This window comes from Meriones unguiculatus, chromosome 11 (assembly GCF_030254825.1).
Source record: "Meriones unguiculatus strain TT.TT164.6M chromosome 11, Bangor_MerUng_6.1, whole genome shotgun sequence".
NCBI lineage: Eukaryota > Metazoa > Chordata > Mammalia > Rodentia > Muridae > Meriones > Meriones unguiculatus.
In genome coordinates, this window is record NC_083359.1 from 92,624,816 (window position 1) to 92,649,653 (window position 24,838).

Genomic DNA, 24,838 nt, shown 5'->3' on the forward strand with positions numbered 1-24,838 from the left:
GCCTAATCTAGGTAATCCCTCACAGGCATGCCTCGAGGTTTGTCTCCTAACTAATTATAGATCTTGTCAGGTTAACAGTATTAATCACCACATGTCTACTGCAGCAAGTAGCCAAGAAAGAGACAGCTTGGAATAGAATGTGGCTGGGGCTAGAGCTCAGTTGTTAGAGTGCTTACCTGGTATGCACAAAGCCCTTGGTTGGATTCCCAGCAATGAATAAAATCAGACAAGGCGGTGCCTGCCCAGCCCTCTGGAGGTGGAGGCAGTAGTTATAGAAGTGAATTTGAAACTATTCTGGGCCATTTAAGCACCAGTCTTAAAAACAACTGAAGGGGGAGGGGAAGGAGGGAATGGTATTGGTATGGGGCGGGGTTGAAGAGTCTGAATCCAGAACCTTGACCTTCTGATTAAAAGAGATAGAGGCTGACGGTGTGGTTTAATTGGTGGAGTACTTGCTCAACAAGATCAAAAGCCCTGCCCTCAACCTCCGGCACCACGTAAACTCAGAATGGTGATGCGCACCTGAAATTCTCTGAGGGTAAAGTCAGGAGGTTCTGTAATGTAAGGTCATCATTCCCAGCTATGTAGTGAATTGGAATGCAGCCTAGGATATAGGCGACCCTGTCTAAAAGAACACCTTCAACAGCTGTTGGTGTTCGGCGTCTTGCTGGTCGATCAGAGAGAGAAAGACCCTGCAGAATAGCCTTGCAGGCAGCAGGAAGATCCAGCCTCTGTGGACTGAATATTGAACAGCTTCCCCAAAGTGTATTTATTGATTGTTACACAAAAGTTGTTTTTTTGGGTACACCAAGTTCCTTAAACCAAAGCCCCTAATCTGAGCCATGTTTCCTGAAGAAAAACATCATGTCCCTGCAACTTTAGTCCGTATAGCGTGCTGTTTGTAGTGCTCAATAACGGAAGACATTCTAGGTGTGCCAGAACTATCTTGTGAGCAGAGTCATGCAAAGGCTGTAAAGCTCCTTTAGAAAAACAACTCCATAGGTAACAGAAAACAGAATGGGTTTTCTACAGTGATTTCGAGAAAACAACTATTCATTCTCATGTCTACCCTAATAGTGAAAAACAACTATTTTATTCTAATGTTTACCTGAGACACACTGATTCTACTGGATTCCCTGCTACACACACTAAGTAAGGGTGTTCAGCCTGCTAGCGGGGGCCAGTCTGCACCCCTAGAATCCTGTGTGGGTTTCCTTCAGAGGTTAGCACAAAGCAATGCTCAAAAGTCACCTGAAACCATCGACCTGCAGAGTTGCTTTGCATATCCATGTTTTTGCTGCGTTTTCAAAACAGCTCAATTATGAATAAACCTAGACATCAACAGGTGAATAGGTAAAGAAAATATGGAATACGTACACAAGGCAATCATTCATCTATGAAGAATGGAAAAAAACAAAGGAATGCAATATACACTCCCCATGAAAGCTAATGGTAACTTACCGGAGGAAAGTAACCAACAAGAAGGGGACGGTTAGTGGGGAAGGAGAACAGTAAGAACCAGGTATAACACGTGTATGAACATGTCACAAGGAAACCTATTATTTTGTTTCTGTGTGTTTGGTGTCTGTGTTGTGTGTGTTTGTTGGGGGTGGGGGATGGACTCATTCCAGCCCAGAACTTACTCTTGGTTGACCTCCAACTTGTGTATAGCCTGCCTCAGTCTCCAGAGTGCTAGGCGTGCACCACTATGTCCAGCTTGAAACTTACTGGTTTGTATGCTAATTAAAAAAAAAATTCTGTGGTGTCGCACCCTTTAATTCCAGCACCTGGGAAGCAGAGGCAGTTGGATGATCTCTGTGAGATCTAGCATAGTGAGTTCCACGACAGCCAAAGTTCTGGAGAAAGACCCTGTCTCAAAAAAGCCAATAAATCCTGTCTCTAAGCCTTCTCACCCCCAACCCCAGGCCTGGGGATCAAACTTTTATACCCTTAGGAAGCGTTCCAACACTTGAGCAATCCCCAGTTCTTAGAGGCTCTTTTAAACAAATGGACAAATGGGTGCTGTCAGACAGAAATGACCCTCGCTTGGAGGCCTCTTAAGAAGCCATGAAGGAAATGCAGTGCTGAGCCTCAGAGGAGCCGGGGTTTTTTGCTTTTTGTTGTTTTTTTCTTTAAACATGAAAAAAAACAAAAAACACTTTTTTTTTGTGGCAAAAATTAGAACTTCAGGACTAGAGGACACCTAGTAATTTGCCTGCCGGTCTCTTTGAAATGAGGTTCATTTCCCACCACAACGCTAAGGAGGCCCTAAATCGCATGTGATTTGAATACAAGGACACAAGCTATCACTCAGAAACTACGAAAACAACTCGACTCCTCCGCACCGCGCACGCGCCCCTCGCGGCTTCGGTTGGCCTCAGGCTCCGCCCCTTGTGCGGCCACCGGGAGGGTTGGGAGCCACGAGCTCGCGCGACCGCTCTCGCTCAGTCTCCTCCAGCACAGCGTCGTAAACCCGGCCGGAAAGCGTGACGGCGCAGGCGCAGGCGCAGAGACCCGAGGCGGCGGTGGTGGCTGCCGCTGGCCAGTGTAAGATGGCGGCGGCGTTGGTGGCGGCAGTGGACGGGGCGGCTGGGCCTGGAACAGTCGGAGCATCCGCTGGCAGAAGGATGACCCAAGGCGGGAAGCGGGCTGCCGAGCCTCGCCGGCTCCCGTGTTTGTAACTGCCCCAGCCGGACGCCCTCCCCTTGACCTACCCGGTCCGTGTTTCGTCCGGCTCGGCCTGTTCCCCCCTCTCCCTGACCGCTTCCCCGCAGGATGGGCCTGATCCCTCTCCTAAGCTCCCAGGGTTTAGGTCTTAGTCCCCTCACCCGAGTCAGTGCTGGGAGGACTGCTTGTCCTTTGCCCGGGTCAGTTCCGGGATTCCCCCCTAGAGCCATCCCCATAATTCACAGGGACTTCTTGTTCGTCCGGTGACCCATTTGTATGCTCTCATTTCTCCCTTCATAATTTGAGGACTCGGCTCTGTCTGCGTCTCCTTGTCACTTCAGGCCCACCGCGCTGTGTACCCCCTCCCCCATCCCAAGTTCTGAGGCCCAGCACCTTGTACGGAAGGCCGCGGGCCAAGAACCTAGCAGTCTGTTCTTGAGGTCTGATCCTGTACGCTTTGTGATATAATTCTTAGTGTACCTCCCCCTGTCCCGAGATCTTTTAGGACACCTTAGAAAGGTCCCACTTGGTCCTTATTAGTTGGAGAGCATCTGGTGGCTTGAATTTCTGACTCATGATTGTTGGTGGAGTCTGTAAACAAACCGGCACTAGCGCTATCACATTCTCCCCCGGATTCCCTCCTCCCCCCTCTGTAGTTTCTTAACGAGGGTGGTTTGGTTTAGAGTTGAAAAGATGCAGGTTTTCCTTATAAGTGACTTTTTAGTGTTGGTAGAGCTGGGAGATAACTTGCCTGGCGTTTAAATCTTGTGTTAATTCTATCTCCGTTACGAGTATGGGGTTTTGTTCAGTAGTCAGAATTGAATTAGGTAAGTTATTTTGGTTTTAAATAGTTCTAAGGAGGACTAAAAATAGTAAATTGTGCTCATAAATGTTTGGCCTTGTTCAAAAGAGACACCTTTGCCATGTAAACTTTAACTTTTCTCAGTTCTTCAGTGAACCTCCAGACCAATTTTCTCAGGAGCTAAGCCTGGCCTTACATCAGTGATAAAAGGAGGAAAGGTGAGTGGGAGTTGAAGACATTTAATTCCTCAATTCAAGACAGATTCCTGATGCTCAAATGCAGACCGCTAAACTCTTTAACAATTTTACTATCATTTCCAAGAGCTTGAATATTATTCGTGCCTTGTTCCAGCTTCGGTTAAATTACTTACAAATATAACTGGCAGTGTTTTGACCTGCTGCCCTAAACTCTTCCGTGTGTCTTCAGATGATTTGAGTTAACTCTAGAGTGAACACTCTTGCCTCTCTCTCTCTTTTTTTTTTTTTCTTTCTTTATTTGCATTGTGCTTTGTCTTTGTGTGGATCATGTCTTAGACTGTTTGGGAATTGGTTTGTCTGACTTCTGTTTAGCCTTTAGTCAAACCAGATCTCTTCTCCTAGACCCAAAAGTTATCATGCATGCCATTTAGAAAGTATTTAACTATAGATGACTAGAAGCTAGGAGGGATGTGATTCTCCATTTAATTGGTGTCTAAGTCCAGAGATCCAACTTTTAAAACATAGTGGGAAATTTTTGGTTTTAAAGAAAAAAAAAAAAGTAGCTAGTCTGCAGAATTTTTGGTTAGTAGAATTATCAGTGTGCATTCATTAACATGAGCCAAACCAAAGCGGGAGGGAAACACAGTTGTTAGTGTAGTTTTTGTAAGACTTTTAAAGGTTTCAGGTAGCAGTGGGTAGAGCTGGGTTTGAGATTCGTAAGACTTTTTAATAGAAGAGCTAAGCAGCTGTGGAAGGTAGGTTTGACCTTTATGACTTTGTATTGGAAAAGTTTGAGAGTTCCTGTGTTGTTTTATTTCACATGGTACCCAAACTAGAAAGTGTTCATTATGAACTAAACTAAAACTTTTGTGTTGATGCATATATGTAAGCTCTAAGAATAAAAACGCAGCTTTTAAAATTTAATTTAGTTTTATGTGTATGGGTGTTTTACCTGCATGGTTCTCTTACATGACTGATGCTGGAGGAGATCAGAAGAGGGTGTCAGATCCCTGGAACTGGAGGGTGAGATGGTTGTGAGCTGCCATATGGGTGCTGTGAATTGAATCTGGGTCCTCTGTAAGAACAGCCAGTGCTCATAACTACTGAACCATTTCCACAGCCCATTTGAATTTTGAGACAGGGACTCACTTTATCCCAAGCTGGCCTGAAATTCTCTATGTAGATCAGGCTGGTCTTGAAAACTTTTCTAGCCTCCCAAATACTGGGTATACAAGTTGAGGCACATGGGTAATACACGTGTTTGTTTGAATCCATCTTTCTAGGTTTTTTTTTGCTTTGTTTTGTTTTAAGAACTGGGCCTAGTGCACACCTTTGATCCCAGCACTTGAAAGTAGATGTTGGTGGATTTCTGTTGCGTTTGAGGGTAGCCAGAGCTACATAGTGAGATGAGACCTTGTCTCAAACAGACGAACAAATAAAAACTGGGGCCTAGGTTTCAGGTATACCAAACAAGTTCTCCGTTACTGAGCCACAGCCTCAGTCTGTCAGACTCATTTTTAAGATTCATGTGCCTGTGGGAGTTTATGCATGTAAGCAAAGTGCCTGTGGGGGCTAGAACAGAAGAAGGCACTAGATCCCCTGGAACTGGAGTTAGCCTGTTGTGAACTTTCATGTGGCTTCCAGAAACTGAACTCCGGTCCTCAGAGCAGTGGCCACTTTTAATTGCTGAGCCATTCCCCTCAAATTCAGTTTTGATTGTTCATATTAGATGTTTGCTTTGTAAATGCTGTGTAGGGTGTCTTTTAACCCAGATTTCTGAGCATAGGAATAGGAAATGCTTATATGTGTGTTTCTAAATGCATTCTTAAACTAAACATCAATTATTATTTCATTGACTTATTCCTCTTGGTCTGTTAGCATACCTTATCAGTATATTCAGATTCCTTTCTTTTCTGCTACAATGTTTACTGGTGTTGCAACTATCCCCTGTTGTTTTTAAAACAAAATCACAGATGTTTGATATTTACCAATGAAGACTTGAGCCACATGCTGAGGTGAAAGCCTGCTAGCTCAGAGAGGCAAAGAAAGTACCCAGCTGACCTTCCTATTCCACTGATGTCCCAGAACGGCGTTGTCCCAGAAGAAAAAAGCCCGCTCTCCTTCTCTTTATCTTAAATATCCTTCAATACCCTTAAATACTTTATCTTAAATACCCTTCAGCTCAATGTTCCTTCTCTCTATTCCTGTGTGTTTCTCTGTCCATCCTTCAGACTTCCTTTCATTATCTGTTTTTTTTTCCCCAAGTTCATTTCTGTCAATTAGTTGTTTGCTTTGCCTCTTTACCAAGGGTCGGTCAGTCAGTCTATCAAACTACCTTACCTGTCTATCTATTTATCTATTTTGGTTTTTTGAGATATGTTTTCTCTGTGTAGCCTTGGCTGTCCTGGACTTGCTTTATAGACCAGACTGGCCTTGAACCCACTAAGATTCTCATGCCTCTGCTCCCTGAGTGTTGAGATTACAGGTGTGCACCACCACACCCAGTTTGGCTTAACTTTATTTAATCCTATTTACAGAAAGCTCTTGGATTAAAGGTGTGTGCTAGAGTTTAGCCACACCACAACCACCTGTGTGCAATAAACAGAAAATACATAAAGGTATGTGATTGAGCTGAGCCGTACTACAACTAGAGACAGATTTTTCCAGTACACCCTCGGGTTCACAGAGTGATCAGATATCCTGTAATAGTCCCCTGTGTGTTTCACTTTTGCTACCAAGAGGGATGCATTTTTCTCCACGATTGTGAGCTCTGGTGAGCCTCACCACCAGTGTATTCAGAATGTGATAAGGAAATGCTGTCTTTTCTGAAGTGAGGCAGTGCTAAGTTAATACAGTCCTCTTTTCATCTCACAACTTCGTCAGCCTGAGACAGTGCAAGTAAAGAATTTAAACCTTTTTTTTTTTTCAACATCTGTTTTGGAAGAGTCAAAGGTTCATAAAAGTTTTAATGACAGTACAGTGTAAAGGCAGCTTCATTCAGACCAGTGATTTTTAAGGCTGATTAACTTTTATCACCACCATCCAGGGGCTAGATTGCCAATTGTAATTCTCACCACTCTTGACAGTGGTCATGAGTTTAGGCATTTGTATTTTATGAGACCTGGAGGTTTGTGTTGCATGAACAGGGTGGAGGAGAAAAGGAAATGTGTTGAAAGAATAACTTGACTGTCCCTTACTGCCTTGTGTACTGGATAAGGACACCATAGGACCACTCATTCCCCAAACCTGCAGGCAAGATTTTAGGTGACATCTTTGTTTACATTGAATCACATTCTTAGTCTGTGTGTTACAGCTATAAAATTCTTGTCTCTCTTAAGGATATTGCCAAAGAGAGTCTCAAGTAGCCCGAATTGGCCTCAAATTCAATATGTAACTGCAGATGGCCTTGAACTTCTGGTCTTTCTGTCTCTACCGTCCTAATGTCATCATAAGCATATACCACTCTCCTGGTTTTGTTTGTCTCTCTCCAACTGAGCCTCATCTTGAGCTCACTAAGTAATACTGCTACTCTTGTCTCAACTTCCTGAGTGCTAGGATTATAGGCATGGATGACCACAACTGACTATATTACAGGCTTTCTACTTAAACTATGCTTTTAGTACATTTACTGCTGTGTTTTTGCTGTATAAAAGTTATTCTAAACATGTCTAGGAAATACCTAGATTATAGAAAAAAACGACACGGATCTAAAGTTACCATTGTGGTGGCACACACATTTAATCCTAGCACTCAGGAGGCAGAGGCAGACAGATCTCTGAGGTTGAGGCCAGCCTGGTCTACTATGAAGAGAGACCCTGTCTGAAAAAGGATCCAAACTGAAGTTTTTATTATGTAACATTGGTGTTAGAGTCGTTTTTAAATTTATTTATGGAGTTGTTTTTTTAAGTTTTTGAGATTGAATTTCCCTTTTGTTTTTAAATAGATTATCAGTAAACTGAGCTAATCTGTTATTCACACAGTTTATTTGGAACACAGGCACCGAGTGAAGGAAATCCGTAGCAGGCATGGATGTCTTGTAACCAGGTTACAGTCAGCCCCTTTGTTTGTAGTTTGGGATTTTTTTTCCTAACCATGGGATAAAAATATTAATTGGCAAAATACAGATTTAAACAATTCATAAGTTTTAAATTGTGTGCCTTTCTGAGTAGAAAGATGGAATCTTCCCCAGCTTTCCTGGGACCTGAACTACCTTTTTAGGTGCTGTATCTGAGCTGTACTCATTAGCCATCTCTTTTTTTTTTTTTTTTTATTTATACAACATTCTACCTCCACACCAGATCTTACTATAGATGGTTTTGAGCCGCCATTACTGGGAACTGAACTCAGGACCTTTGGGAGAACAGTGAGTGTTCTTAACCTCTGAGCCATCTCTACAGCATTAGTCATTCTTAGTTATTACCTGTTATCAGAGCACTCACGCTACATTAGTATCTGTGTTTAAATAAATGGCACCCAAGTGGGAGAATAGTGATGCCAGCAACTCAAGTTACAAAGAGCAATTGTAAATGCTTCCTTTAAGTGAAAAGATGAAAATTCTCAAGGGAAAGGTTAGGTATTTGCCCGTTAATACCAGATACTCAGGAGGCTGAGGCAAGAGAATCTTGAGTTCAAGGCCTATGTGGACACCCTGAGCACTGCCCCAAGTCCCCCTGCCCAAAGAAAAGAACAAAAATCCTTTTTTTGTTGTTGTTTTTCGAGGCAGTTTCTCTGTGTAACCTTTGCTGTCTTGGACTGGTTTTGTAGACTAGGCTGGCTTCCAACTCATAGTGATCTGTCTGCTTCCCAAGTGCTGGGATTAAAGGCCTGTACCACCACCTCCCAGCCTAGCTTTTCACTCTTAAGACCTTTTCATAGTTTATTTGTAGAAGTGGAAATAAGAGAAAACATAAATCATTTGACGTCTTTTTATCCTTGAATCCTTGAATTTCCTCATCGTTTCTGTAACCGCTCTGTCTTTTCTTTAAGGATCCTAAGATTCCTGCCGTGGACTTCTCTCAGAGCACACTCTTAGGTGATGATTTGGTTTGGTTTTAGTGAGGTTTACTTTACAAGGTATCTGGTTTTGAAATTTCTGTTTAGATAATTTATAAGTCTGTGTATCTAGCTGTAATTTATTTCTGTAAATTCTGTTTTTACTAATTTTGTCTGGTGTATTATGCTTTGGGGGAGACACGTGCCATGACTTTCATGTTGAGGCCAGGGGAGAACTTTCAGGAGTTGATTTTCTTCCACCATGTGGGGCTTTAGAATCCATTTGTCAGCCTTAGGTTTATTTCTTTTCTTTTCCTTTTTTTTTAAATTTTTATTAATTACACTTTATTCACTTTGTATCCCCTCATAAACCCCTCCTTCCTAATCCCACCTTTCCTCCCCCTTCTCCACGCATGCCTCTCCCCAAGTCCACTGATAGGGGAGGTCTTCCTGTCCTTCCTTCTGATCCTAGTCTGTTAGGTCTCATCAGGTGTGGCTGCATTGTCTTCCTCTGTGGCCTGGTAAGGCTGCTCCCCTCTCAGGGGGAGGTGATCAAAGAGCAGGTCAATCAGTTCTTGTCAGAGGCAGTCCCTATTTCCATTACTATGGAACCCACTTGGACACTGAACTGCCATGGGCTTCATCTGTGCAGGGGTTCTAGATTATCTCCATGCATGGTACTTGGTTGGAGTATGAGTCTCTGGAAAGACCTCTGTGTTCAAAATTTTTTGGTTCTGTTGCTCTCCTTGTGGAGCTCCTGTCCTATCCAGATCTTACTATTTCCCACTTCTTACATAAGATTCCATGCACACTGCCCAACAGTTGGCCATAAGTCTCAGCATCTGCTTTGATAGTCTGCAGGGCAGAGCCTTTCAGTCAGGTTTATTTCTTAAGTTCCACATCTGCTGCATTGGTTCTCACTATCTTTGTAATATATCAGCTTGGATTTAAATTAATATTAGAATTAATCTTCCAGGTACCAGCTTGTCATTGGTGGCATTTGATTTCTGTACTCAAAATTTGTCTTTTAACTTTGTCTTGTAACTGTTTATGTAGCCAAATACTGTCAATCCTACAGTGTTTGGTCATGTCCAGTCCCCTTTATGTTCATGTGCCACTAGTTTAAGGTAGTCTGTTGGCAACTATAAGGGCTTTTAAACTTGTTTCTCCTTCCATTTCAGACTATCTTATCTGACAAAATAAGCTCCCTGATGCATCACAGTCACACAGGTACACACACCCAGCCAGCTCTGTGCTTTTCTGTGTTACCTCTCTATTTGACTAGCTCTTTTTTGGCTAACGCTTACTACACATGTATTTCTTGAGTTTATCAGGTTTTTAACTTCCATTTTATTTTTCCTTTTGGGTAGTCAGAATATTATTGTCATTGCCATCTTCTTCTTTGACTTTCTCTTCCTCCTCTTTGAAACTTTATTCTGCCTTAAAAACTGTTTTTCCCTGGAAGCTTTTCCTTTCTTCCCAAAAGTGAAAATAAAACTTTACTTTCTTTAATGGTAACATTTTATTTATTTTAATTTGTTTTTGAGACAGGATCTCACTGTGCAGCCCAGGCTGATTTCAAGCTGGTGACTTGTAATTGCCAACCTTAGTCTCTTGTATCTATTTTTAATTATCTTGATATTTGTATCTTTTGTATTATAATTGCATAGTCATTTACCCCAGTTGATTAATTGCCTACACAAAGGATTGTGGATTCATTGATATATTTTCAGCTTCTTTTGCCAGGTACATTGGTGTATACCAGCTTGTTTGTATGCAGGAGGACTACTGTGTGCAAAGGCTTATAATTTGAATGGGTTACCCAGCACTTCTGTACAATTGGGTTGCCTCATGCTGTCAGAGTTTTGCACAGTAGGAAATAGAAGTTAATTTCCTTGATCCTGAAATACCCAGTTTTCCTTCTGTTCCTATATTCACCTCATTTAAATATTTAGAAGTAGAAAATAGCCCAAAGTCTAGCCTCCCATAAACATTTATTTGTGTATTGAGATAGGACCTCATTATATAACCCTGGCTGTCCTAGAACTCAGAGCTCTACCTGCCTGCCTCTACCTCCCAAGTGGGAGGATCAAGGATGTGTACTACCACACCTTACCCCATAAACATTTTATACAATATGAATCTCCTCGTTTTGAGTTTCAGTGCTGTTAGGGTCTCTGGAAAATAAATAGTATAGTTAGAATGTAACTGGCAGTATTAGTAGAAAATTGGCTTGGCAAATTATTTGTTGTGAAGATTAAATTATTTAATATTAAAATGGTAAAATGAGTGAGAACAATGAACATTTTTCCCTTGTAAATAATTTATTTTAAAAAGTATTTATTTTTATTTTATTTATTTTGTTTTGTGCTGGCGTGGACAATATTTCTCTGTTTAGCCCTGGCTGTCCTAGAACTCTCACTCTGTAGATCAGGCTGGCCTCAAAGTCAGAGATCTGCCTGCCTCTGCCTCCCAAATTCTGGGATTAAAGGTGTCTGCGTGGCTATTATCTTTACTTTTTGAAATTAAAATATAATTATATAATATCCTCCCATCCCTTTTCTCCCTTCAACCTCTCCCTGTACTCCTTCCCTCAAATTCATGGCCTCATTTTAGTTTTTGTTTTATACACACACATTTCTAAATATATAACTATAACCTGTTCATTGTGTTTAATATCACTTGTATTTATGTGACTGACTGTAGGTCACATAGTATTGGGTAATGAATTAGGAGGCTTTTCCCTGGGGAAGACTCTTTTGACCTCTCCTGTCAGCATTCCTTTGTTTCCTGTTTGTCTAAGGCTGAGGCCTGGTGGGGTTTCCTATTCCTTGGTACCATGTCTACTGGTGTCATTCTTGTTCAGGTCTTATTTAGGCAGCCACACTGATGAGACTTCACGTGGGTAGCTTCAGAGATTTCTAGATGTACTCTATCATACTAGAGAACAAGTGAGCCAGTGGTGCCCAGCTCCAATTGATACTACATAATTCCTGCACTGCTCATGAGGTTTAGGGATCATCTCAGAAGGGGCTGGGGTGGGGGGCAGAAAGAGTGTAAGAGCCAGGAAAAATTAACTTTAAATGAGCTATTTTATTTGATTTTTTTTGTTTGTTTTCTAGACAGGGTTTCTCTGTGTAGCCGTGGCTGTCCTGAAACTCAGGACCTGGCTGGTCTCGAACTCACAGAAATATGCCTGCCTCTTGCCCTCCAAGTGCTGGGATTAAAGGTGCATGCCACCATTGTTGGCTGAGCTGTTTTGTTTGAAAACAAGGATTGGTAATAAGGAAAGGAGGACTAATTGCAGATGGTGATAGGATCTAGGAAAGCAAGTTTATACTTTGGGTGGAGATTGGCCTTCACCAGCTATTCACTTAAAAGTGGTATGAGACATCCATCTTCTCAACAGGAACTGTGAACCCTGTGGCTTACAGATGTCTGCTTACTAATAATTAAACTTTTGGAACATCATCTTTTAGTTTTAGAAGACACTTTAGAACCTTACCTTATTTAAATATAGATGTTTATGTAGGAGAGCTGTGAGCTGCATAGCAGAATGAAACGTGGATTGGCCTGAGAGAATTAAGGGAAAAATTTTTGTAAGTCATAAGAATTGACTAAAAATGAGGTTTTCTTTTTTGCTTGTTTGTTTGTTTGTTTGTTTTTCAAGACAGTTTCTCTGTGCAAGTAAAACTGGGTTCTTAGTAAAAGGATCAAGGACATTACCCACCATAATATTACTTAGATGTTGATATTTCTGTTGGGCCTGAGTGTTATCAGACCAGTTATCAGACCAGTTTTTATCAGCCCTAGACACCAAAAGGATTTAAACTTAATCTAAGGGGAGTTTAAAAAAAAAAAAAAATGGCCAGGCAGAGTTGCCCATGCCTTTAGTCCCAGCACTCAGGGAGGCAGAGGTAGGTGGATCCCTGAATTCAAGGCCAGCCTGGTCGACAAAGTGCACCCAGGACAGCCAGGGCTATCACACAGAATGGCTGCCTCAAAACCAAAAATGAAATTGCCGAAATATTTTACAAATTGGCTGTACCATTTTGTATTTTAACTAATTGTATATGAAAATTCTGGTCAATTTTTCTCTGTGTATATTTAATATAAAGTAAAATTTCCTTATTAAAGTTTTTTTTAACCATTCTGAAGATGGTTAGTGTAGTCTCATAGCAGTTTTAGTTTGTTTCCATAATTATCGATAATGTTTAGAATCTTTCCTCAAGTGATCATTATATGTTGCAAGAAGTGTTGTTGTTGTTGTTGTTATGGGTTGGTTTTGTTTGTTTTTGAGGAGGGTTTCATTCTGTAGCTGGCTTGGAACTTACTATGAGAACCAGGCTAGCCTTGAATTCCCAGAGATTAAAGGTATGTACCATCATAAGAGTTTTAAAATGTATTTTGGTTACTGTCCTTTGTCTTCCATTTGTTTCATAGCTATTTCCTTGACAGTTTATAGCTTATCTTTTCATTGTCTAGCCTTTTAGAGAGAGTTTTAACTTCAATAACTGATTATTTTTTAATTTTAAAGCTTTATGCTTGTTTCCTATCTTAGGAAATAATTACTTAAAGTTTATAAAAATTATCTCCATTGTTTTCCTTATGAAGTTGTGTAAATCCTTTGATTTATTTACTTTTAGGGATGTTAGGAATTGAACCAGGAGCTTTTTGTGTGTGAAGCATGTGCTGTACCTCAGTCTACATGCTATCGCTCATTTTCAGCTTATGGGCATCATGCAGTAGGATCGAGGTTGTGTGCATTGTGATAGCCAATTGTTCTAGCACATGTGGTTTGTTATATAGATCTTTCATCAGCAGGGAAGCCCTGACGTTTTTCTTTTTTGAGACAGAGTTTTGCTGTGTAGCCCTGGCTGTTGTGGAACTCACTCTATAGACTAAGCTGGCCTCAAACTCTCAGAGGTCCACCTGACTCTGAGACAGGGTTTCATATTGTTGTCCTGGAACAAGACATGTAGACCGGGATGGCCTCAGCCTCAGAGAGATCCTCCGGCCTCTGCTCTACAAGTGCTGGGGTTAAAGGCATGCATGCCCCTGACATTTGTTTTAAGAAATGATTTACTTTTATTTTCTGTGCATTGGTGTTTAGCCTGCATGTGTGTCTATGTGAGGTGGCAGATCTTGGAGTTACAGAAAGTTGTGAGCTGCCATGTGGGTGCTGGGGATTGAACCCTGGGCCCCTGGAAAAGCAGTCAGTGCTTTTAAGTGCAGCACCATCTCTCCAGCTCGCCCCCGCCCTCCTGCCCCCCCCCCCCCCCGCGACAACTTTCAAATAAGAGATTCTTGGTTCTTTTACTCCCTGATTTTTAGTTAGTAACCTGTCATGTAGTTAGGTAAAATTCTAAGGGCTTATTACTAAAACAGAAAAAATAATAAACTAAATCGCTCAGATTTACTAATGAACTTGAAATAACACCTGTATCTCTTCCTCCCCCCCCAACATCCTCAGATAGTTTACTCTTTAACCTTCAGTTTGGCAGGAGTCTTGGTTATTTTTAGAGTACAGGCAGTAAAGCTAATCTAAACTCCTCCAGCTACCTGAGACAGTGACCTCATCAGCTTTTTCAGCTCAGCATAGTTTGTTCTGGACCAGATTTTACATGTTAATTGATCAGAGTGGAAACAGTGGAGTTTGGGGTATGTAAAGCATTGAAAAAATCAAAATGATGGCTTGGGCTTGAATCAACATGGTTTTTATTTTGTTGATGAGTGGAAGGGATTCTGGTTATGATATGTAAGTTACTGTAGGCCACAGTGAAAGTGTCTATGCCTGCTTTAGTTTGGGTAGTATCTTAAGATAGCTCAGGCTGTTACCACAAAACACCAATGACTGGTGGCTTAAACAACAGAACTTTATTTTCTTATAATTCTAGAGGATAAATTCTAAGAGTACCAGGGTGGGTGCTTTCTGGTCATGGCTGTCTTCCAGCCTATAGATGCCTGCCTCCTCACTGTGCCCTCACATACTAGAGAGAAAGGGAGAAATTAAAAAAAAAAAAAAACTTACAAAGGCACCAATCCCATTGTGAGGAAATCCACTTTTATGACGTCATCTAAACCTGATTGTATCCTAAAGATTCCATCTCTAAATGCTATCACATCAGAAGTTATGTTGTCAATGGATGACTTTCAGATGGCTGTTAGAGCACTAGAGTTGAATTGGTTATGTTTCATTTTGACTGAAATTTAAGAGAATTATACATTCTCTCAAAAGTAATTGTATTGTCATAATTTGTGTGTGTGAGAGAGAGGAAGAGAGAGAGAATTTGTATGTGCAAGTATGCCATAGCATGCATGTTGGGGGCAGAGGCAAGGCAACCTCGGTGGCTGTCCTCACTTTGCACCTTGTTTGTGATAGGGCTTTTGTAGTTTGCACCTGTGTACACCAGGCTAACAAGACTGTAAGTCTTCTGGGAGTTCTCTTGTCTCTAGCTCCCATTTCTCCCAGAACACTGATATGACAGATGTGAGCTATCATACTTGCTTTTCCTGTGGGCCCTGAGGATTTGAACTCATCCTTAACACTTGTGTGGTGAGCCCTTTACCCACTAAACCTCTCCTCAGCCCATAATTTCTTGGTTTTCTAGAGAAATGGTTTTCAAGATGAGATTTGTACAAACTCGTTAAAGGGTATATAAGATGATCCAGTGATGTATAGAAAAAGAATGCTGAATACTTATTTGGTATATATTCATACCTTTTAAATGACATACCTTTTAAAAAGTATTATTCCATTTTTCTTATTTTTTGTGTGTGCCATAGTGAATGTGTGGAAATCTGAAGACAGTAGGACAATTTGAGTCCTAGAAATCAAACTCAGATATGCAGGCTTAGTGCTAGGTCAGGCACATTACTGAGCTATCTTGCTAGCCTATTTTGTATTAATTATTTTTATTATATTATTGTGTGTATGGTTGTCTTTCCTGCCTATGCACCACATGCATGCCTGTTGCCTCTGGAGGCCAGAAGAGGGCATCCTGTTCCTTAGAACTAGAGTTAGAGACTATTGTGAGGCTACCATGTGTGTGTTGGGGAATTGAACCGGGTCCTCTGAAAGAGGAGCCAGTGCTCTTAAACTTTTGAGCCATCTTTCCAGCCTCCTCCCCCACTTTGTGTTTTTGAGATAGGGTTGTATTCTGTAGTTTTGGCTGGCTGTTACTCAGTGTGTAACCCAGATTCACCTCTAACTCTTGGCAGTCCTCTTGCCTCAGCCTCTCAAGTGCTGAAGTTACCAGTGTGTGTGTGTGTCCGTGTTTGTCGAATCTTACTATTCTATGCAAGCTGATTGTATGTGTATACATACATACATATATACATATCTGGGGTTAGATGCTCAAAATTTACACTGAAGTTCATTAATAAAATTTTGCTCACTGCTCCTTTTTGCATAGGTTTTAACCTAAAATTCTATTAATGTATAACATCTCTAGAATAGGTACAAGTTTAATATCCCTTACCTAAAATGTTTGCCACCAGAAGTATTTACATTTCAGTTTTCTAGAATGATATTTGTGGCTGTTGCATGCTGCCCAAGCACTGTACTATTAATCTTTACTTCAAGCCTAGATTTGGGATTGTTTGCATATAAATAATAAGAACATCGAAAATGCTCTAAAATTTGAAACTAATTGAGGATCATGTTAATTTTCAGAAAATTTCATGACTTGGGTCATTTGGATACTTAAAGTAGGAACACTCAGCCTTCCAGTTTTCTTTTTTGAGGCCAGGGTCTCATGTAGCCCACACTGACTTTGAAGTTGTTATGTGTCTGAGGATAACCTTGAATTTATAGGCCTGTTTTCACCTCTTAAACACGGGGGTTACAGGCATGTGCTATCATGCCCTGCTTTCAGTCTCTTATAGATGAAGAAAGCAAAGTCCAGTGGTGATCATGAGCTCCTCGGGGTACAGTATACTTACGGCTTCACTCATTGCTGGGTTCTTGAACTTGTACTTTTTAGTCTGGTTTGATTTTACTAAAATTTAATCTTTAGAAACTATCTGCTGTGGTTTGCATTAGCATTCACAGAGTTTTCTGTTTCTGAATTTGGTAATGCTGTTTGTCAACTTTACCTCAAAAAGAAGAGTCCTTTTTGAAAGAACCTTAAGCCATTTTCTCTCCCAAAAGACTCCTGTAAACTCTGCATATGAGTTGAACATCATGGCTCCTATTTCCCTACTTCCCAGAGCAGGTCATAGAGGCTGGGCCTTTAAGAACAGTATGACAAGTTCACACATTTCCAACCTCCTAGAAAGTATGCTATCTAGTTATGAGAATGGTTTGGGGGAAGCTGCTGTTTCATCCTCTGGAAATGGATATAATAGGGTGAGAATGTGATGTGTTAGACAGTTTAATTCTAGAAGTGGAAAAATAATCACATCTGCTCCTAATTTACCCCGTGATACAGCAGTGTGCTTTATGACGACCAGTAATGGAATAAATTTCCTTATTTTCTAGGACTTTTATAATAATCTCAATTTTAAAACTAAATTCAGAGATTTTTGAGATGCTAAAGAATATACATAGTCAGCCAGGTGAGGTGGTGCATACCTGTAATCCCAGCACTGTGGGAGGCAGAGGCAGGTGGATCTCTGTGAGTTTGAGGCTAGCTTAGTCTACAGAACAGTTCAGGGCAGCCAAGGAACCCTGCCTCAAAAAACTAAACAACAACAACAACAAAATATATATATATATACATATGTGTGTATATATATATATACATATATGTGTGTGTATATATATACATATATATGTGTATATATATATATACATATACATATATATAGTAACTGTTGTATGTTGGAAATGTCTTACCAAAATACATGCACATGGAATGGGAGAGATGGCTCAGGTCAAGGACACTTACTCCACTTGCAAAGGACCTGGGTTCATTCCTCAGCACCCACATGGTGGCTCAGAAACCATAACTCCAGTTCCAGGGATCCAAAACCATCTTCTTGGGCACCAGCCACATAGGCGGTGCACATACATACATACATATAGGCAAAACTGATACATAAATCTTTGTTTAAAATTTCATGTACAGCAAAAGAAAGAGAAGCCAGTTGAAGTGGCTCACAGCTGTTAACCCAGCCCTGGGGAATCTGATGCAGAAGGGTCCTTGTGAGTTTGAGGCCAGCCTGAGGTACAGAGTGAGGCTGTCTCAAACAAAATAAAGCTAAATAAATGGAAAGTGAGAGGAAGAAAGTAGTCTGCTCCAGAAATAGCTAGTGTTTGTGAAGGGTTGTCGACAGCTTGTGTCAGTACTGTGTTTCATCACTGCTCCTCCAGGTGCTTTCTCTGATTCAGTCCTGTTTTTTTACACTGTTTCTGCTTCTCCACTGTGGCCTGCTCTGCTGTAGGTAGTTTTTGGACAGTTGTCTCTGCAGAGAACAGTTTTTCTGAAGCAGCATAGGATTCTGTGAAGGGAAGAAATAGAGGGTGAGGGTGAGGATGGGCTTCTGTGATAATTGTTAGCAGAATGAAAGGGCTGTTGAAAGATTGGAGGATGGTGCCGGGGCACTTGGTCTTGGGTCATAATCATACTTTGTCTTTTTACCACTGCCTTTTGTTCAAGACACTGAAAGGGCTAAACAAAACTCTGGCCTGAATAATATTATTCTTTGCTCTTTGGAATTTGCTGGAGGTGGCAGTAAAGCCCTGGAAAGGGTAGGAAAGTTAGTTAAAGGAGCATTAAAGAAATACAGTACATTCCCTAGTTCTACTTAGGGCTTTGCCACAGAGGTAAGTCTGGTGAAAATTAGTAGAATTAGCTGAAGTAATGCTTGCCACTGTGTGACACGAGCTAAGATTGTTCAATGGGAATTCTCTTTTACACACCTTTGTATGGCCAGTCTGACACTCACTGAGATATGCCTGGCTCTGTTTTCTAAGTCTAGGCTTGAGATTTTTTTTCTTAGTGGTAAGATACTCCTGGGTTCAAATTCCATCTTTGCTGATAATCTTTTTGAGATAGGGTTTCTCTGGGTAGCCCTCCCTGGATGTCTAGAACTTGCTCGGCAGACCAAGATGGCCTTGAACTCCCAGAGATCTGCCTGCCTCTGCCTCCCAAATACTGAGGTCAAAGGTGTTTGCTATACTGCCTAGCTCTGCTTATAGCTTATGTGTCTTTGCTTATAATAGGCTTGACTCTATGCACCTGAGTGACCAAAGGTTAGGCTTCTTTTTAAGAGCTTGATTTCATCTTCTATTTGTATGTGAAATGAGATTCAGAACCTTGACTTGTGTATTCGTTTTGTGAAAACAAATGTTTCACAGAGTTTGTGCAAACATGTCTGTACTTATAATGGGAGATTCTTGCTCAGAGGGCCGTGCTGAGTGGCCATCTGTGTTAATTTGAGGTTCTTAGCCAGCAGCATGTTATTACATATGCATCTGCTGTTTCAAGTTTTATTTCAGGTCCTTCATTCCCATCTGAAAAAAACACTAACTGTTACTCAATAAAGAAGGTAAAGAGATGTCGGTTGACCTCCTCCCAACTATGTCTCTTTATGGAATTACATCCAAAGAAGCTGGGCCCAGCAACTGAATAGCTATGTTAAATGTACACACAAAAAAGATTAATTCCTATGAAAGTGGTAAAAATCTATGAATTGTTAAATCTCCTTGTTTATTTTATTGTTTTTCCCAGGTGCTTTTCTAATTATTATTATTTTTTCTTTCCAAATCCAGGCTGGCTACAGCAAATACCATTTTCAAGATGTCCAGCAAAGGGAGCACAGATGGCAGAACAGATTTAGCTAATGGTAAGGCATTGAAAACAGGTGAAACTCTCCTTACTGTCAGCTGAGGTCTCCCCCCTTCCCTAAGGGAGAATGGAGACCTGAATTTTAGTGAGATAAAGGAGCCTTGTGTGTGTTGTTTGAATATGAGAAAGTACACAGGAATCATCTTGGATTATCTGCTACTTTTATCTGTTTTCAGAAGATCAAAATAGGCATATTTCCTTTTTTAAAATATTTTTCAATGTGTATGGTTATTGCGCCTGCATGTATGTCTGTGCACCACTTTTGTGCCTGATGCCCACAGAGGCTAGAAGAGGACATTAGATTCCTTGGAACTGGAGTTACAGACAATTGTGATCCACCATCTGGGTGCTGGTAATTGAACCTGGGCACTCTGAAAGAGCAGCCCATGGTCTTAACTGCTGGGCCATCTCTCTACCCCAGAGATATTTCTAAAAGGTCAAGTGGTTTAGATTTTTGAAAGCCTGTTTACAGATGGGCAGACTTAAAAATACTATTAAGAAGAAAACTAAGGTGGAGGGAGTTTTGGGGAATGAATGTTGTATTTACCATTTGGGCTTATATAGAAAAAAAATTACCATATTTTAAGCTAGAGTTTGGTCAGTGACTACTTGGTCCCTTCTTCAAGCTTGTGGTGTACTCTGTCTCTTAAAGTGCTACCACCTTCAAAGTCTGCATTTTTTTAATCACAACTTTTTAAATTTTATATTACATGTATTTAGTACTCATATGTACTTTAGTAGAATCAAGTTCTTCTGTCTGTTTTGAAGATCAAAGTTTGTGTTGTCGGGCTTGGTGACAAATGCGTTTACCTGCTGGATGATCTTGCTGGTCCTTGTTTATCATGATTTTAACAGTAAATTCCAGGAGTTTGGGGGTTTTACTTTCCTGTGCATCTAGGGCTCTGTTAGATGTCATGTGCAGGGGTACAGTGCCAGGCATCTACCCCAGAACCTCGTACACACTAAACAGGTACTCCCCATTGAGCTATACTCAAACAGCACTGGGCATGATGTTTTTATCCCTTCTTACCAACCCCAAGCTAAGTTCAGGTGCACCAAACTCATCTATTATACTTTCTCAGCATATGTTATTCTCAGCAAATCTGCTTCTTAAGTTCAGATTTCTATGGGTTCCCCATTTTTCTTCTGTCTCCTAGCCCAGTTTTCATACGATTATGCTCTTTGGTGGGGTGCTTTTGTGTTGTTCAGCCTTCTATTTTGTTACTTTAAACCAAATGCTTTGTTTTCTGTGTTGGGCTTTGCCTCAGAGTTCTTTGAAAAGCTTGTATTTCTTTAACAGTCTTGAAAAATCACTGCTCCAGTCCACACAACTGGACAGTATAAGGTGCTCTAGCTTTGGACCATTAAAACATTAGAACTGGACCTGAGTAACTTATACTGGAGTCACACAATTGGTTTACCTTTTTGTGATGAATTTTACTTGTAAGAGGATAAAATTTTGTACTCAGAGACAATAGTAAGCAGTGTTAAAGTGTTTAAAAAGCCTCTTTTTCCTTTCTTTTTCCAAACCCTGACCGTAGGTTGGATGTTGTGATTGTATTAGGTGTGAGCAATTGCTTAAATGCTCATTGCAGTGATTTCTTTGCTAGAGAAGAGCACAGCCTTTAATTGTAAACACTGAAAGTCACCCAGTTATATAACTGCCAAGCTAGCAGGCCTAGAACATATTGAGCCTCTCCAGAACCACATACAGTAGCCCTGCTTTTTATCAGCTTCATGTATGCTTCTTGATAGAACCATTTCATCTCTCAATAAAAAGACTGAAAACGCATGTCTAAATTGGATGAAAATTTTAAGCTAGGGTTGGGCATGTAGCTTCAGTGGTAGAGCTCTTGGAAAGCAAGTACAAGCCGTTAAGTTTAATCCCTTACATGGAAGAAAAGAAAAAAAATATATTATTTACTAAACTAGATTTAGTGATTCGTGCCTGTAATCCTAACAGTTGAGAAGCTGAGATAGGAGAATCTTCATGAGTTTGAGGCCACTATGGTTACATAATGAGACCCTATCTAACAAGCTTACTAACGAAAGTAAGTTAAAGTACATTTGCTAGAAAGGGTTAAGAACCTGTGTAAGTGATCATAATGGCACTTTAAAATTCTTCAACTCCCCTTTTTCTAGTTTTTCAGAACCTAGATTAACTAGCAGGATAACTCAGGATGATGCTTTTGCCACCTGGTTGATAACTGAGTTTGATCCTGGAACCCAAATGGTAGAAGGGGAGAACTCTCTCCTTTAAGGTATCTTATGGCTAAATATTCACTGTGGCACATCCACTCCCCAATAAATGCCACAGTGATAAAAAACTTTATGAAAGAAAGCAGCTAAGCAGCAGGGGTAGATGCTGTCCTGATGTGGGGAATGTCATAATAAACCAGTGTGCTTTTTCCAGTAAGAAGATGGCCATGTTAGTCCTTGCTGAGAATTTTTTTCTTTTGAGATTTTTTATTTGCTGTAATTAATAGCTCCTATGAAACAGAACATAGCCTAAAGCCAGGTGTGGTAGTTTGTGATCCCAGCATCAGGAAGTAAAAAGGAAAGATTGTCACATTGGAGGTCAGTCTGGTCTACAGAATGAGTTCTAAGCAAGCCTGCACTACATTAGACACCCTGTCTCAAAAAGAGAGTAGGATCTAAGGTAATTGCATCAATGTTTTATATACAGTGTTTTACTTGCATGTATGCCTGCACCTCAGAAGAGGGCACCAGATCTCATAGATGGTTGTCACCCACCATGTGGTTGCTGGGAATTGAACTCAGGACCTCTGGAAAAGCAGCCAGTGAGCCACCTCTGAGCCATCTCTTCAGACCTCAACATACTTTTTTTTTTAAGAATATTATAAAAATTATGTTCTTTAACAATTTCATGCATGTATAAAATATATCTTGATCTTATCTATCCCTATTTTCCCCATTCCCTTTGAACCCTTCTACTTGTCCTCCAACCTTCATGTTGTCAATGTTGTTTTTTAAAAATAACCCATTAAATTTAGTTTATGCTTCCAGCAGTCAAATGAGTAGGACCATCCACATGAGCAGGGGTAATCTACCAGTTGCTATAGTTGCTATACCCCTGAAGAAAAGTGACTCCCTTCCCCAGCAACCCTCATTTGCCAATAGTTGCTCAGCCAGGGTTAGGGCCTCATAAGCCCTTCCCCGTTTATGCTGGAATCTGACTTGATCTTTTCAAGGTCATGTGAAGGTAACCACAGCTGCTGTGAGTTCATGAGTACAGTGGTTATGTCATGTCCAGAAGACAACAATTCTTAACAGTCCTCCAGTTCTTGCATTCTTTTTGCCCCTTTTGTGGTATTTCCTGAGCCCTGGTAGGGAGTTGCTATAAACATCCTACCAGCACTGAATAGTCATTTTTGTGTAGCCCTGGCTGGCCTTGAATTTGGGCTAATCTCCTGCCGCTGCCTTCTGAGTATTGGAATTACCAGTGTGTGCTTCCATGTCTGGTGCCTGTGCAACTTTGGACTTAATTTTTTATTTAATACAAACAAAACCAGGCTGGAGAGACGGCTCAGTGGTTAAGAGGATTATCTGTTCTTCTAGAGGTCCTTAGTTCAACCCCAAGCAACGACGTGGTAGCTCATGACCATCTTTAGTAGGATCTGATGCCCTCCTCCTGTATGCTTGTGTACATGCAGGTAGAGTGCTTATACATGTAAAATAAATAAAACAAAAAAATTTAAAAAACAAACCAAGATTTCCTCTCAGAAGTTCCCCCATTCCCCTGTTCTCCTTTTTTTGAGACATATAACCCAAGCTGACCTTAAATTTGCTGAAGATGACCTTGAACTCTTAGATCCTCCTGCCTCTACCAACCAAGTACTTGGATTACAGGCATGCATTAACATGCCTGGGTAGAAATTACTCTTTATAGGCATTTGGAAAGTAAACATATTCACTAATTTTTTTTCTTGGTTTTTGATGTAGTTTTTTAGACCAAGGTGAAAAATCTTTCTAATCATTGTCCTAATTGTTTTTCCTTGCATCTATTCATTGATATTCAGGAAGCCTGTCTAGCAGTCCAGAAGAGATGTCTGGAGCTGAAGAGGGGAGGGAAACATCCTCAGGTATTGAAGTAGAGGCCTCAGACCTGAGTTTGAGCTTGACTGGAGATGATGGTGGCCCCAACCGCACCAGCACAGAAAGTCATGGCACAGACACAGAGAGCTCAGGTGAAGAAAAGGACTCTGACAGCATGGAGGACACTGGCCATTATTCCATCAATGATGAAAACCGAGTCCATGACCACTCAGAGGACGAGGAGGAGGAACAGCCGAGGCACCGTGTACAGCGCAAACGGGCTAGCCGCGAGCAGGACTCCTCAGATGATGAGCGAGCCCTAGAAGACTGGGTATCCTCAGAGACAACAGCTTTGCCCCGACCTCGCTGGCAAGCCCTTCCTGCCCTTCGGGAGCGGGAGTTGGGTTCAAGTGCCCGCTTTGTGTATGAGGCTTGTGGGGCAAGAGTGTTTGTACAGCGTTTCCGCCTGCAACATGGGCTTGAGGGCCATACCGGTTGTGTCAATACCTTGCACTTTAACCAGCGTGGCACCTGGCTGGCCAGTGGCAGTGATGACCTGAAGGTGGTGGTGTGGGATTGGGTGCGGCGGCAGCCAGTACTGGACTTTGAGAGTGGCCACAAAAGTAATGTCTTCCAGGTAAGGCAAAGAGACATAATAGCAACTGAGAAAATCAAGCATGAGGTAGACAAATTTGAGTTGCTGCCTAGAGCAGAAGCTAGTAGCAAGTGGTGATTAGAATTAAACAGCAGGACTTGGTCCAGCCTTGACTCCATAATATACTGAGAGACCCATGGTAGCTTTGTTTTCTTGAACATAAGGACTATTGTTAAGTCAGGTGTGGGTTAGATACTTGAAGCTTATATTGTGTCAATATAGGACAGTAAAGTAGAGAGCACAAACTTGTGGGCCAAGTTTTCAAATCCTGGCCACATATGAATTTAGACAGTTATGTAACTTGTGCATCATGTTTGTATATCTATAAAATAGGGCTTGTAACATCCCATGAGCAGAGCATGGACTGAGGGTGTAGCTCAGTGGTAAAGCACATGCTTGGGTTTTTTTCCCTAGTACTGAAAAAGAAAAAGGAAGATTAGCACTTAGATTCATGGCTGGTACTTAATTGCAGTTAAAATCTGGTAAGGATTATTCTGTGGTGTTACTACTCTTCAGTCCCATCCTCATGCTGATGACTAGCCACTCATCCATACGCCTGAGCATTCTTTCCAAGTTCCTTTCCCTTTGTGGCAAATTTATATTTGTTTGGCATATGAAAATTTGTCCGTGTTTATTCCTTGCTTTTCTCCCTGTAAGGCATGAGTGTAGTTTACCA

The 24,838-nt window shown here is 41.1% G+C and overlaps 1 protein-coding gene across 2 annotated transcripts in view; it reads left to right on the forward strand.

Annotated features, from left to right (window-relative positions):
• Positions 1-2,402: 2,402 nt before the first annotated feature.
• Positions 2,403-24,838, forward strand: part of Dcaf8 (DDB1 and CUL4 associated factor 8) — a 43,441-nt gene continuing 21,005 nt past the window's right edge. Inside the window, exons 1-4 of one of the 2 annotated variants that reach the window (XM_021650595.2) lie at positions 2,403-2,547; positions 3,614-3,687; positions 19,376-19,449; positions 23,492-24,144. In XM_021650595.2, the coding sequence (XP_021506270.1) occupies positions 19,404-19,449; positions 23,492-24,144 (699 nt within the window). In that variant the 5' untranslated portion in view covers positions 2,403-2,547; positions 3,614-3,687; positions 19,376-19,403. Of the gene's footprint in view, positions 2,718-3,613; positions 3,688-19,375; positions 19,450-23,491; positions 24,145-24,838 lie in introns of both variants that reach the window. The other variant, XM_021650594.2, reaches the window with a different exon arrangement.